The sequence below is a fragment of the Halichoeres trimaculatus genome, unplaced genomic scaffold (assembly GCF_033239565.1).
Source record: "Halichoeres trimaculatus isolate MK-OKI-2021-1 unplaced genomic scaffold, fHalTri1.1 fHalTri1_scaffold_13, whole genome shotgun sequence".
Classification (NCBI taxonomy): Eukaryota; Metazoa; Chordata; class Actinopteri; order Labriformes; family Labridae; genus Halichoeres; species Halichoeres trimaculatus.
Window position 1 is genome coordinate 31114739 of NW_027437191.1, and position 15854 is coordinate 31130592.

At 37.6% G+C, this 15854-nt stretch overlaps 1 protein-coding gene across 2 annotated transcripts in view; it reads left to right on the forward strand.

The window, feature by feature from the left end:
* map3k5 (mitogen-activated protein kinase kinase kinase 5) overlaps window positions 1-15854 on the forward strand; it is a 120985-nt gene that overhangs the window by 42449 nt on the left and 62682 nt on the right. For both annotated transcript variants that reach the window (XM_074684670.1, XM_074684671.1), the window contains exons 3-5: window positions 101-124; window positions 9308-9501; window positions 15288-15456. In XM_074684670.1, coding sequence (XP_074540771.1) covers window positions 101-124; window positions 9308-9501; window positions 15288-15456 — 387 coding nt within the window. The remainder of the gene's footprint in view (window positions 1-100; window positions 125-9307; window positions 9502-15287; window positions 15457-15854) is intronic.

Consider the following 15854-nt stretch of genomic DNA (forward strand, 5'->3'; position numbering starts at 1 on the left):
TTTTAACTTTTAATCAGAAACACTGTCCAAACCAAATTGCCCTCAGGACAAAATGTTCTTGTTGAATCTCTAAATGTTTTTTTTCCTTCTTGTCTTTCAGGAGATAATTTGCCAGAAGAACACTGTAAGTACACAAAGCACTCTATTTTTCCCTCCTTTGCCTTTCACACATTACTCACCCGTTTCTCACACATCACACGCACCCATTATGTGTTGCAGAGAATATGCTTTTCTGCAATGTGCAGGGAGCGGAGTGTGTCGCGCCTTATGTTTCTCTCCCTGGTGTTAGAGAGGTTTCCTCTCATGCATCACGCTGTCTTCAAAGAGCCGTGAATGTTTGGTTTCACAGAAATGTAAAGTAAAACATTTTGATCTCCTCTGTTCTCAGCTGTCTCAGGAGTTGCTGCTGCTTTGCGTGACATGAGGCGCTCGCGTGTTGTGAGGATTTGACTTGCAAAAGCTGCAGCATTCAAATAAGATGGTGCAGCGATGCCTGCTCTTCACCAACACGTCACACTAATGTAACATCTCAGTTCAATGAGGGGATCTTACATTCACCCAGATTAACTGCTGATACACATTTGTTTTTGTTATGTACTTTAGTTAGCTCAGTAAGAATACAAACAAGTTTTTGCTTTGGTCTTTTTTTTTCACTTTGTCACCTTTGTTTCCTCCTACACTTTACTTTCCAGTGCTATGGATTTCTAAATGGCTACTTTACTATAAAAGTCAGCAGCTACCACACATCTCCTGACTAAGGCCATGTCCATACATAGCCCAGTATTTGGAAAACCCCATGTATTTTTATGTGTTTACGTGCCTGTCATCCACACGAAACCACAGCTTTATGTCACTAAAAACAATGTTTTCTGAAAACTCCGGCCAAAGTGAAAATTTTGGTTTCATGGATTCGTGTGGACGCCGGTAAACAGAGTTTTCAAACTTCACAGCTGAATGTATGGGGGGTTATGGGGGTTTATTCTGATTGGCTGGCATGGGTTTTATGTCTGGCATGCCTTGAGCCGCACTTATCGGCAGATTTGCCCGCTACATGTGGACGAAAGTATTTTCAAAAACAAACAAGGGGAGGACACTCGCTTTTAAAAATACCCAGCTAGGTGTGGACATGGCCTTAGCTGACGCATCCTCAATAGCCAAAACATAAAAAAAAGAAAAGGCAGGGTCTTTAAAGCCACATATACGGTATCAGTTTAATAAAATAGGCTTCTGTTAACACTGAACAGAAAGTACAATAATGGGCCTGATGATCTCTCACATTAGAAACAGTGGGAAGAATAACAGGAAGTAACAATATAAGAATCACAATGATGATATTTGAAAGTCAAGTATGGTCATCAAGGGATGAAAAGCAGTCATTACCATGAAACAGAAATTCAACATTTAAATATTTAAAGATCCTGTGAGGAGGATCTGTTTAAATTGCACTCCCTCGCCAGTCGCCACCTTGTGGCCGGGAGTCTCTGTACACTGTCGTTAATTACTTTTAGCGAGGTGTGTGTTTGTTTTGGAATTAAATGGAGATCAGATCAAAACAAATTTTCTTTTTTCAAGCCAACTTTTTACTGGATACAACGTGCTGTGGTAAGAGACTTGTCAGTACAGTTACATATAGATCGGTTTTGACACGTGACATCAAGCGAAGGTTGTAGCAGCCGGCTATATGTAGCGCTATCGGCGGCCCAGTGTTCCGATGTATCTGTAGGCTAATGTGACAACAATAAACACTGTCAGTTTGTAAGTAGTTTATTTGCTGTTTATATTTAGCACGGCTGACAGCCCGGTGCTCTAAGACATGTCTGTAATGTGCAGAGCTAACGTAACCTCACTCTTCATTTTATTGATAGACTCTCAAGTTTGAACAGACCACTGCAGAATAACTGCTGACTGTGTGTTGGAATGATCATTAGCACAAACAGTTTCGCCCTTTTAGCCTTTAGCTCGTGCTCTATCGCTCTCTTGTTTATCTTTCTTCTGCTCTTCTGTCCTTTTTCTGTCTGACAGTTTGGCTCCAGTGTCCACCATCACTACAAAATTAATCACAGAAATCATCTTCAGCAGAGAAAAACACAGATCTCTCTTCTCTCTTTTAAACTTCGTCAGCTGGTGTGGTGTTGTCATAGAGACCTAGACATGCCGTAGATCAAATAATGGTGCTCAGCTGCCATTAGACTTACGTCTCGCACCCCCTGGCGGTAGCTCACCACACTTTGGAATCCCTGATCAGTGATTCAATAATAGTTTATGTTCTTGATATTTCTTCTGCTGAGTTGTTTTCTCTCATTCAACTTGTAATCTAGATCTCATAGGTACTGAATTTTCAGAAATTTACAAGAAGACACAGAGTGTTAAAGTGATGAAATCCTTCATCTAAGAAGCAGGAATTCTGAATTTTGGTTTCACTTTTGTTCGCTAACACAAGTGGTGTAAATCCCAAGTTTCATTATGCAACATTATAAAGATCTAGATCAAAACACAGTTGTTTTTAAAAGTCCAAAGTCAGACACTGTACAATGATGGTTTGATTATGTTTATGAGCCTGCGATCAAAATACGACTTTCATTTTCACATTTCAGCTTTTTCTCTTCTTAAGAGCTTTTTGCACTGCAAAAACTGAAATCTTATCATGTTTTTTTTGTCTTATTTTCAGTAGAAAATGTCTTTTTAGACTGAATATTAGCCACATTTAACTGACAAGTCCAGAGAAATGTCTTATTTCAAGTTATTTAAAAACAAAAATAAGGTCTGAATTGCTTGGAACAAGTAAAAAAAATCTGCCAATGGAGTAATTTGCTCAAAAATTATACAAGTGACCTTTCTCTTACTCAATGCACAGACATGCATTTTTGCCATTAATCACTTTTAAATAGCAATCTATTACATTTTTTCATCACATGTTTAAAATTCCAGTCAGTGAGTTTAACAGTTCTAACCAGTTTTTTGATTCAATGAGCATATGAATGCCATGAAATGTACTTTATGATCTTGGCTTTTAGCCGTTTTATTAAAATAAGTGCAGCAATTCTGCAGCAGAATGGTCTGAAACCATGACTGAGAATTTAGAGATAGCTTTAATTTATTAAATCTATGAAATAAATTGATTAATCTTATTGATTTGTTTGTTTGTTTCAAACAGCTTTGCAGGAGTTCATGTACAAAATGTGCAGCACATTTCAGCACAACAACTTTCTTTGACTTCATTTAGCAAAAGTCGTTGTTTACGTCTGTGAAAGAGTTTCATCCACGAGTCTGTGGTGATGTTCACTTTCTAAAATAGTGCTCTGCCAGCTTTGCACTGTGGTTGCGTGCTGACATCTGTGTGTTCCACTGCACCTGTATGCTTCACTGAAATGTGGAAACTGAAATTTTGAATATTCAAGTTCAGTTTAATTCCCTTTGACAGAGTCTGCCCTTTTCTTTTGACTCATCAGCTGATTCTCTGAGAAACAATTAAACTGAAAGTGTGTCATTTAGAAGCAGATGCTATTTTTCCATTGTAGCGACAGAAGGAAACAGGGAGACTATAGAAGTGTCAAAATAGCATGAGATGAAAATTTTTATTCTTTTTTATTTAGGGCAACCTGCATACTCTATTTATTTGTTTATTTGATTTTTTTTTTATCCAATTTTATTTATTTTATCTTATTTATTTATTTATTTATTTATTATTATTATTATTATTATTATTATTATTATTATTATTTGTTTATTTAATTTAATTTATTTTATATTTTTTTATATATTTAATTTGTTTTATTTTTGGGGGGGACAAAAAGTGATAGGCTGGTATTTACTTTTTTTAATTATTTATTTGAATTTTTATTTTGATCTAATTTTTTTATTTATTTATTCATTTATTTATTTTATTTTGTATTTTTATTTTTTTTTATTTGATCTATTTTTATTTTATAATTTCTTTTATTTTATTTATTTTTTTAATTTTGGGGGGAACAAAAAGTGATAGGATGGTGTCTCTTGAATTTAATTATTAATGTCTTCACCGCTATCAAACACATTTACTCTCTTCAAAATTTATCACGTTTATTTATTTATTTGATTTTATTCATTTTATCTGATTGTATGTATTTAATCTTGTTTATTTATCATTTATTTATCTATTTATTTGATTTGATTTTATATATTTTTTTATTTTATTTGTTTTATTTTTGGGGGGGCAAAAAGTGATAGTATGGTGTGTCTTAAATTTAAATATTAATATCTTCACTGTTATGAAATACAATGACTCTTTTCAAAATTTATCAGTTTTTTTTCTGTCAGTTTATTATTTCACGCCCCTGTATAATATGTGATGGAGCAGGACGCCTGGGAGCCAGTTAATGGTTGTCCAGGAGTCCGTGTTCATGTGTGAGATGAAAGGCTTATCTCTCTTAAGTGGCTTTTCAGCCAAAGGAGATGGCCCCGCGCTGCATGAAACGTACCGCTGTCTGACACCGACCAGCTCCGTGTGAGGAGGGCTGATTATCTCCCACAGTGTGTGTGAGAGTGGGAACCCACCGATGTCTCGTTTGTGCCCTTGGTCTTTGTTCTGTCTCTTTCTTCTTTTTCTATTAAGGCACTTAACCGCCCTCTGCTCTGGTGCACATGCTCTTAACCAGCCTCTGTGCTGATGAAAGCACTTTTAAAAGTGCAGCATTGACCGAGTTTTGATCTTTTTTATTGTATATTCCATCTTTCCAAGGCTGTTTTTTCTCCACGTATGTGAGAAAAACAGTATTTTTTATATGTAGTCATTCCCAACAACAAAAAGGTCTCCAGGGACTTTCAGACAATAAAAAACCAGCTCCAAACCAAGTCAAGTCAGATCTGTGTTTTATGAAATCAAAGGCTATTTTTTCCACATATGATGATGATGAACTCTTCTCCCCTTTGTGCAAATATCTGGAGTAAATATAAACATTATCCGCTGCTTTCTGAAAGAGCTCACAATGAAAGGCACAGGAAACAATCAAAAATGCCACTCATGCTAACTCATCCCACTCTAAGTTAGCTAACAGATGCCAAGCCTGTCAAGCTCTTTGTTCTAAGATGTGATGAACAAAAGCTGATTTACTACGCCGCATTTGTAGTAAATTATGAAACAATGTGTGTCCAATTTTAGATGCTAACAACAGCAGCCAACCTCTGTTTCTCTGACTGACATGACAGGCGCTAGTGGCTTGTTGCAAAAGAGGATATTTGGCTAACATCCACACACGGCTCTCAAACTGTCTTTTGAATGAGTTTAGCTGCTAATCTAGCTGTAGCATTGACTGGAGCTACATTTGCAGCTCACAGACACAGTTTTTATGAGCTTTAGGCACCGGTGGCTTCTAGTATGGACCACTTCCTCTACAGCAACTATGCTTTAATCTGTCAATAAATCCTGCCATCACTATAATTCACCTCCTACAACACCAATAGCCCACCAACTTTCCAAGCACCTGTGGCTAACCTCAAGTTTTACAGCCCTGGGAAGATAACAAATAGCCTAATCTGGAAGAAAATACAGATTTGAAATCTGTGTGGATGGATTCATTCAACTGACAACATCCTTGATATGTGGCATGACATCAGAAAACAACAAAAAAGGATGAGTTGAGCAATATTATTCATAAATGTTATCAAATTCAAAAATTATTTCAGAATTTTGGATTTCTTGAAAAATAAATTAAATTTTGATTTGGGGGATTTTTTTATTTATTTCTTTTTTTTTTCTTTTTTTTTCGCAAATTTTTGGAATTTCAAAAAGTGTTGAAATTTTGTAGCTTTTTGAAATTTCAACTATTTAAGAATTTTTGCAAATTTTTTTTTTTACTTTTTATTTTTTTGCATATTTTTTTATTTCAATTTTTTTCTCATTTTTCCTTCTTTTTTAAATTTCAAACTTTTTGTCATTTTTCCTTCTTTTTAAACATTTTTGAATATTTGTCAAAAAAAAAGTTGTTGTTTTTTTTAAATACTTGCAAATTTATTAAAAAAGAAAAACTCAGACAATTACGGAATAGAAAGAAGGCCCCTGAAAAAAAAGAAAAGACATCCAAATGTTTTCTTAAATCCTTTTTTATTTTTTTTTATTATTTTTTTTTTTTTTGAAGAAGAAGAAGAAAAGTCAGAATCCTGAGAAAAAAGTCAGAATTCTGAAAGTTTATTAAAAAAAAAAAATCTGAGAAAAAAAAGTCAGAAGTCTGCAAATGTATACAAAAAAATTCAGACAACTACAGAAGAGGATTAGGGCCACTAAAAAAAAAGAAAGAAAAGAAAGAAATTTAATAAAATTCAAAAAACTTCTGGTTCACAGAATTATTCACTAGATTTTAATGATGTATAGACTTTTACACACCTCGTCTTTACTGTTAAGATAAATTAGATTTTGTGGCTCCCAAAAGACTTAAATCCAGGTGAGCTGAGGCAAAAACGCACCAATGAAAGTAAAGGTTGCAGACCCCTGCTCTAGTGGTTAATTAATGTTGGTTGAGTCATTAAATTTAACTGTAAAGGTGAGTGCGTAGGCATGCAGCTGTGATACTACTCTGCTTTATCTGCAAATGGATGAACCGTCAGCTCAGCTAATAGATTGGATGATTCATTCACTGAATAACCCACACTGTCACATTCACTAAAACCCCCTGATACAGTCACACGTGCTTCGCTGGGCGCTCAGACACTTGATACCTGTTAGCGACTAGCAGAGGTTAGCTTTCAAACGACCTGCTGCTGCTTTGAAATATGCATCAACCCGGGAAAACAAACCAGGTCATGTGACCCAATCCCCCTCATGCATGACTGCATGAATCACACCTACACCAAAGGAGCTAAATATAGCTTGAGGATTTTTGCAACGTCTCACAGACTTATGTGGTCACTGGTTTATTCTCAAAGGCATGCATCAACGCTGCAGCAACAGGTGATGTCACCAACCACTGTTGCTCAATAGGAAGTCTGCAGTTTGCTTTCATTTTTTCAATGCCGCACCTTCCTTTCACTTCCCTTTTTTTATTTTTTTCCCCTCAGAGTGTTTTCTGAAAGCGGCTGCTGAAAAGCTGTAACCATGATGGAATATTAAAGGAGTCAGGAAGCAGCTGGGTAGCAGCCCAACCGCCTTCAGACGCTCTTATGTTTTTGTTTCAACACACATCTGACATTCTGGGAATAGCTCGCCTTGAAAAGATCTCGGATGTGTCTCGAGGATGGGAGTAGTGGATTTCCTGCCTGTCTCTTTCTTCTTTCTTCATCTGTCTGTAAACACCACATGCACTTGTTTCCTCTGTATTTGTTCAGCAGCGGTGGGCCGCCGCAACAGTAGCATCACGACGGCGGCTCGAGGATAATGTGCACTTAAAACAAACACAGATACAGAGCAGAGGAATCTCCCTCCAGACAAAACACACATGTTTAGCATTTAAGCTAAGTAAATAAAGCCGAACACTCAAAGTGCTACCGCTGCTGCTAAAACTGAAACAGACTTAAGACAGCGTTACTCCTGAATGCCACAGCTGCAGGAAATAACAGGGTTGAGCTGTGCGGTGGGTGAGCAGCAGGCTTCTGTTTCTGCTTGGTTTTCACGAGGCTGCATGAGCAAGAGGAATTTGAAAGTGTTTGTGGTTATAAGGCAGCAGCTACTAATGGGGCTGTCACCGCTGGTGCACGTCTCCCACCCTGCCTGCTGCTATAAACACTGAAGTGAGGGTAGACAGATCAGAGCCTGAGCCTCATGTCATTACCTGTAACCATCTCCTAAAGGGAAACATGTCGAACTTCCTCCAGGCTCTCTGCTTCCTCCCTTTATAATGTAGTGTTTACCGTACAGTGTCCATAAATGTGGCTGTGAAGAGTGCAGGGTCACGGTTTAGATAAGGTAATCATGAAGTGGATATTACAACTGTGAACACACATTGTACAGAAAGTAACCAAATATTTTGTATTTATAAATCTGCCCATTACCAGCATATCCATATGGTCCATGTTGACATGATAGCATCACACAGTTGCTGCAGATTTGTCGTCTGAACATCCATGATGAGAATCTCCCGTTCCACCACATCCCAAAGGTGCTCTATTGGATTGAGATCTGGGGACTGTGGAGGACATTTGAGTACAGGGAACTCATTGTCATGTTGAAGAAAGCAGTCTGAGATGATTCCAGCTTTATGACATGGAGCGTTATCCTGCTGGAAGTAGCCATCAGAAGATGGGTACACTGTGCTCATAAAGGGTTGGACATGGTCAGCAACAATACTCAGGTAGGCTGTGGACTTTAAACCATGCTCAGTTGGTACTAAGGGGCCCAAAGTGAGCCAAGAAAATATCCCCCACACCATTACACCAGCAGCAGCAGCCTGAACCGTTGATACAAGGCAGGATGGATCCATGCTTTCATGTTGTTGAGGCCAAATTCTGACCCTACCATCTGAATGTGGAGCAGAAATCCAGACTCATCAGACCAGGCAACGTTTTTCCAATCTTCTATTGTCCAGTTTTGGTGTTGCTGTGTGAATTGTAGCCTCAGTTTCCTGTTCTTAGCTGACAGGAGGGTCACCTGGTGTGGTCTTCTGCTGCTGTAGCCCATCTGCCTCAAGGTTGGACGTGTTGTGTGTTCAGAGATGCTCTTCTGCAGACCTCGGTTGTAACCAGTGGTTATTTGAGTTACTGTTGCCTTTCTATCAGCTCCAACCAGTCTGTCCATTCTCCTCTGACCTCTGGCATCAACAAGGCATTTTGTCCCACAGAACTGCTGCTCACTGGATATTTTCTCTTTTTGGGACCATTCTCTGTAAACCCTAGAGATGGTTGTGGGTTAAAATCCCAGTAGATCAGCAGTTTCTGAAATACTCAGACCAACAACCATGCCACGTTCAAAGTCTCTTAAATCACCTTTTTTTCCTCATTCTGATGCTCGCTTTGAACTGCAGCAGATCGCCTTGACCACGTCTACATGACTAAATACATTGAGTTGCTGCCTTGTGATTGGCTGATGAGAAATTTGTGTTAATGAGCAGTTGGACAGGTGAACCTAATAAAGTAGCCGCTGAGTGTAAGTCGTTTTGCAAAACTAGATTTTCACCTATCAAACCAAAATACAGGAACTTCACATCATAAGGTAATCCAACCAAGAATCTTTCCTAAAGTAACACAAACATTAACCCAAAATGGGCACTTCCAAAAGATGTGGGAGTGATCGGCGTCAATATGTCCACACAGTCTCCAGCTTTCTTGATGTGATTGACTCAAGACTAATTCTGTCCCTCAGGTGAAAAAAAAGTCTCACCACTGATGTTTTTTGTCTCAACAGACATGCTCAGCAAACTACACCTTCATCCCGTACATGGTGACGCCCCACAACAAGGTGTACTGCTGTGAGAGCAGCCTGATGAAGGGCCTGACCGAGCTGATGCAGCCCAGCTTTGAGATGCTGCTGGGACCCATCTGCATGCCCCTGCTCGACCGCTTCGTCCAGCTGCTCAAGGTGTCGCAGGCAAACTCCCAGTAAGTAGGATGAGACACTCATAGTGGCTGCACTGATATATAATTTTTAGTCTTTCTAAACCAGACATTTCACATGGGTTATCACTGTATTAATTTAAGAAATAACATCCAGGCTGCTGTATTTTATTAAGTTTTAAAGATTCATAAACTGGAGACCCTTGCACATATATAACTAATGTGGGTCAATAATTGTGTATAAAAGAACGTAAGTGATGTTAAGCAGGGATAATAATCAGTATAAATGGGCAACAGGTGATGCTTTGAGCTATACGCTAGCAGAGCTCAAGGGTTACTTAATTTCGCACAGGTTAATGCTAACATGAGTTACCACCTCACCACAAAGCTAAAATTACAACTTCTCTACAATCCTTACTCGTCTCTCCTAAGCTTATTTTAACACATCTTGGCAAAGCTAATGTTACTACTTCTCTACAAAGCCAACTTAGCTACCTCCATCAAAGCTAACACTACAACTTTTCTACAGAGCTAATACTACTACTTACTACTAAGCTGAAGCTACAACTTCTCTACAAAGCTAATGACGCTACCTTCGTCAAAGCTAACGCTTCTACTTTTCTGTAAAGCTAATACTACTGCTTACTACAAAGCTAAAGCTGCAACTTCTCTACAAAGCAGACTCTTTTCTATTGGGCTTACTTTAACACATCTTTGCAAAGCTAATGTTACTAATCTCTTACAAAGATTACATAGATACCATCTTAAAAAGCTAATGCTACCACTTTTCTACAAAGCTAACACTACTACTTACTTCAAAGCTAAAGCTCTGACTTGTCTGCAAAGCTAACACTACCACTTTTCTATAAAGCTAGCACTAAGCTGAAGCTACAGCTTGTCAACAAACAAACTCTTCTCTGCTACACTTACTTAAAACATCTTTTCAAATCTAATGTTACCACATTTCAAAAAACCTGATGTAGCTACCTCTTTTAAAGCTAACGCTACCACTTTTCTGTTAAGCTAACACTATGACTTACTAAAAAGCTAAAGCTTCAACTTGTCAACAAAGCATACTCCTATCTACAAAGCTTAGTTTACACATCAATGCAAAGCTAATGTTAACACCTGTTTACAAAGCTGACACAGCCACCCTCTTCAAAGCTAACACTACAGCTTACTTTTTACTAAAAAGTTAAAGCTACAACTTGTCAACGAAGCTAACTTTTATCTACAAAGGTTACTTTAACACATATTTGCATAGCTAATGTAACCACTTCTCTACAACGCTGACTTAGCTTCCTTCTTCAATGCTAACACTGCCAGTTTTCTAGAAAGCTAACACTACGATTTTGTACTTACTACAAAGCTAAAGTTACAACTTTTCTACAAAGCACACTCTTTACTATTAGGCTTACTTTAACACATCTTTGCAAAGCTAATGTTACCAGTTACATAGATACCTTCTCAAAAAGCTAATGCTACCACTTTTCTTGGAGGCTAACACTACTACTTACTTCAGAGCTAAAGCTACAACTTGTCAACATAGCTAACTCTCATCCACAAAGCTTACTTTAACACAGCTAACGTTACTACTTCTCTACAAAGCTGATGTAGCTACCTTCTTCTAAGCTAATGCCAACACTTTTCTACAAGGCTAACACTACCGCTTTAAAGCTAAAGTTCCAACTTGTTTACAAAGCTAACTCTTCTCTACACATCTTTACAAAGCCAATGTTCCCACTTTCTAAAAAACCAAAGGTAACCTCCAAAGATAACACTACCACCTTTTTACAAAGCTTATACAACTACCCTACAAAGCTAGCCTCACAACTTTTCTACAAAGCTAATGTTACTTCTTTCTGCAAACAGAACGTTATCACTTTATGACAAAGCCAACATAACCACTTACCTAAAAAGCTAGTGTTACCACTCCTCTTTAAAGCTAAAGTTACTGCTTCTCTAACAAGCTAACATTGCCACCTTATTAAAAGGCTAACGTTCGTACTGGTATCTTGAGCTTAGCTGCTAGCTATGTTTCTACTATCATGTAGTAATATAGAAAAACGCACTGAATAAAATATATTCATTAAATGTTAACGATTCGTCATGACATGGAAAAGCCCAGAGAGGATTAAATGTGATTTTAGTTCTAGCTTAAGTTAAGTTTAAGAAGTCTTTTGTTCCTGCTGCTTTAAGACTGTATAACAGCTCAGTCTGAACATGTGCACTTCTTTTTATCTTTTTATTTATTTATATTTATATAGTTGGTAACTTTTTTTAACCTGTTTTTGAATGAGTATGTGTGTGTATGTACAGCTGCTGAACAATTGAATTTCTCCTACGGGGGATCAATAAAGTATTTATCTATCTATCTTTCTATCTAGCTAATGGCTAGCTTATGTAAAGTCATGCCTGCGTCTCCTGTTCTAGCTAAATTTTCTGTAAATATGTGATAACTGTATTTGGTTCCTCCCTGCATCGTTTATTTTCCGGTCCAGTAACTGTTAAAGGAAACAATTCATCACTGGCAGCAAACCAATGAGTTTGAGGAAGCAAACGATGAAATCTATGTAAAGTAGTTCCTGCTAACAAGAAGTTCCTCTGAATTCAATGTTACTGTTACTCATTCAGAAAACAAGATCATAATGAAAGAGAGGATGTTTACAGTACAGATTTAGGTGTATGTTGATTCAAGTAGGAGGTAGTCACTGCATAGAGGACGCTGTCAAAGTAATACTCGATAATTCCAGGGTTTCTCTGGGCTCCAGATGGGGCACTTTGACTCAATTATTTCCTATGTCAGGGGTAGTTTTCTCTTTCTCTCTTTCTAGAGTCTGCTTTGGCTGCATGTCGTGATTTTTTAAGTTGTATTTTGTGGCCTTTATTTGGAAAGCACAGGACAGTGGATCGAGTAGAAATTCAGGGAAAGAGTAGGGAGGTTTGAATCAACAAACATCAGGTGGAGGCAGGAAAATCTCTGTTTCTTGAAAAAGCAATTTAACTCGTGCGTTTGAACGTTTTAGCAGAGCTGTGGCCTTTGTTTTACTGTCCCACTCTTCTCATTTTTTCGTGCTTTTATCATTTCCATGTAGCACATCTCTCAACTTTGACTTGCGTGGTGCGCCACATTTTGAAAAAGAGAGAAACATTTATCAGCACCTCGGCTGCTGGAGAAATATTTTAAGCTTTCATGCCAACAGGAGATGCAGCAGCTCTGCCTCTCTCAGCTCCTGGAATAATGACTCAGGGTTTTGAAAGAACAACTCTGATAAATCTTTTTGTCTCCTGAAGAACATTTATAACAACCAGTGAGCTCAGCAGAGAGTGTTCATCTCGCAGCTATGCATTCGGTACATTGTGTAAAGGAGCATGCCTTCCATTTATGAAGCCATAAATAATACCCCAGATTAAATTTAGTTTGCCATGCTGCACAAACCAGTGCTATGAATTATCACAGACATTTTTCATATAATGTTTTCTGCCAGTGTCGCCAGATTTTTTACTAATGAAGTGTAATTTGATTTCAGTCAGCCAGCTCACGTGGAACAGATTTATTATGTGAATCGAGAGAATGTAGTGAGTCATGGTTTCAGACCTTCACCTTACAACTCCCTGTGAGGAGGAGAGCGTAGAGCAGTGTGGGATGTGACAACAATTTGCATCAGATGATCCCTGCATGAGTCCTGGTTCAGATACAAAAGATTATTTTTTCAGTTTATTTGAGGTAAATGAGCAAGAAAATCAAATATATCAGATAGGTACATACAGAAATCTATGGAAGTGTATTTAGGACAAAATTCAAATGAAAAGGCAATAAGGGAAATACATTTTCATTTCAAGAATATAGGCCCAATATTTGAGTCATAATGAAATTTAATCATTTATTAGAAGTTAACAAGCTGAAAACAAGGGATGGGTAACTTTCACATTTAAAACAATACGGTACCAGTACCCAGTACCTGGCAATTGGTATAGGTACTTAATGGTACTAGTTTTAGGTACTTTTGTGTTTATGTGGTAAAAAATATACATTGGGTAATAATAAAATGTAAAACTTTTTCAATCTAACATATTTATTCTTCAATACATAACCTTATGATGCTGCGTTTGTGTCCAGCATGGAAAATTGCCTACTCTCCACTCTCTCACAGTTACAAGGATGCGTTTAGGTACCTAAACACGGTACCTCTTGATCATTCGTAACTCGGTACTTTTGACAGAATTTGGTCGGTACCCATAGAAGTACCTAATTTGGTACCCATCCCTAATTAAGCTTTAAATTAAAATGGCTTGTTGCATCCACTTGAAAAAAAATCCTCCTGTTTTTATACTATCTCATAAATAAAGGAATTTATTTATTTTAGACTTTCCTGTTTTTATTAGATACTATCTGGTAAAAACAGGATTTCCCATGATGCTCTACGGCATGATGGGTTGCAGCATGTTTTTGCTGCTAACCATGTAAAATAGGCTTTTTAATGTGTTTTAGTTTACATTTACATGTTTCATGTTTCTTCACTGAGATGACGATTAAAGATTTTAAGGAATTCCTTTACTTTTCAGATTCCTGTTTTTATGAGGTAGTATCTCATAAAAACAGGAAAATCAAAAATAGACAAATTCCTGTTCCTCCTTGAAATAGTATTTCAATCAATCAATCAAACACTATTAGTATAGCACTTTTCATACAGGACTTTGAAATAAAAAGTGATTTACAAAAAATAAATAAAATAAAAAAAAGTGAAATAAAAAGCAGAAAATTGCATAATTGAATAACGTGAAAACACAAGACCCCTGCAATCCCCCCTGTCCCAAACCACATTCAAAATACACACACAAAGACAAAGACAAAGATAAAAAGGAAATCCTGACAGAAAAAAAAGGGAAAAAAAACAAATGTTCTAAAAACAATCAAGAAATTCTAAAGCAAATAAATTTGTGTTTGTACGAGATACTGTCACACAAAAACAAGAAATTCAAAAATAAATTAAAAAAATCTGTTTTATGACTCTTATTTTGTAAAAACAGTAGGATTTTTTTTTTTCATTTTTGCATTTTAATTTGAATAATGTCACAGAAAGTGCAGTATTGAAGATAAAAATAAAAAAAATGGACGCTTGATGTTTAATTTTCATTATGACTCAAATATTGGGCTAATATTCTTGAAATGAAAATGTATTTCCTGTATTTCATTTTCATTTGAATTTTGTCCTCAGTAGGCTTCCATAGTTAGTGTCATCAGGGGGCTTTGGCATTCAAGACCATGTCTGCTCCACAGTGTGAAACTGATTTGAGTTGATAAAACTCCCAAAATGCTAATGTGTTATCAAAGGTCACGTGCAGTTAGTGAACATCCAACAAATGTCCACTTTGAAACAGTCATTATAGGGGAAACACTTGTACACTGTTTTTATTTTGTTTTTGAGAGAAATCTGTTCAGTTTTGGGAGGTTAGCTAGGTTTAGGTTTTGGTTTCTTGTCTCCTTAACTCATACTCAATGAAAAAGAAAATGAAAATTGAGTCGTATTTAATACAATTTGGGTTTTATGGCCTGCTCTGTTATTTAGAAACAGGCAGAAAAATAGTTCCACTCTATCTGCAATTATATTACACTGCTAACTAATCCAGGAAATTAAAAAATAAAGAATAAAAAATACCAGAATTGCCCCTCAGGGAGACAGTTTACATCGTAAAACAGTTTGATCACTGACGTTAATAAGACACGACAGGAAGCAGCTTTCAGATGAAACTGTTTTTCTTTCCCTGACAGAGTCTGGGTTTGTTAATGAAGGCGCTAACCTTTCTCGTGTCTTCATCTTCCATCACAGCCAGTATTTCCGTGAGACCATCCTGAATGAGATCCGCAAGGCCCGGGAGCTGTACACCGGCATGGAGCTGGCTGCCGAGCTGAGCCGCATCCAGCAGCGGCTCGACAACGTGGAGTGCCTTTCGGTGGACATCGTCATCAACCTGCTGCTCACGTACAGGGACATCCAGGTACTCATGGTCGATGTAGCTCTCTGATTGACTGTGAAACTTTCTTCTATGGACTACAGATGTGTATGAGACAGTCAGCTTTAGCTCAAACAGTTTGCTGACAAAGTGCAGATTGTCTGAGCTTTCTGCTTGTGTTCGTGACCTTGTAAACGAAGCTACTGTACAAACTCACTGGTTAGAGGTGGGTCACTGCATCAGCATCATCCCTTCATGAGTACAGTTTCCTGACTGCCTATAGAGAGCTCCAGGCAACACTTTAGGTCTACTCATCTTAAATCCGCCGCTCCTTCTCCTCTTTAGTCTCCACATTGCGATGGCGCCCACCGCCCAGATCGTCCCACTCACCACCAGCAGCGCTCAGCCTCATGTATCATTCATTACAACAACAAGCATTGAGG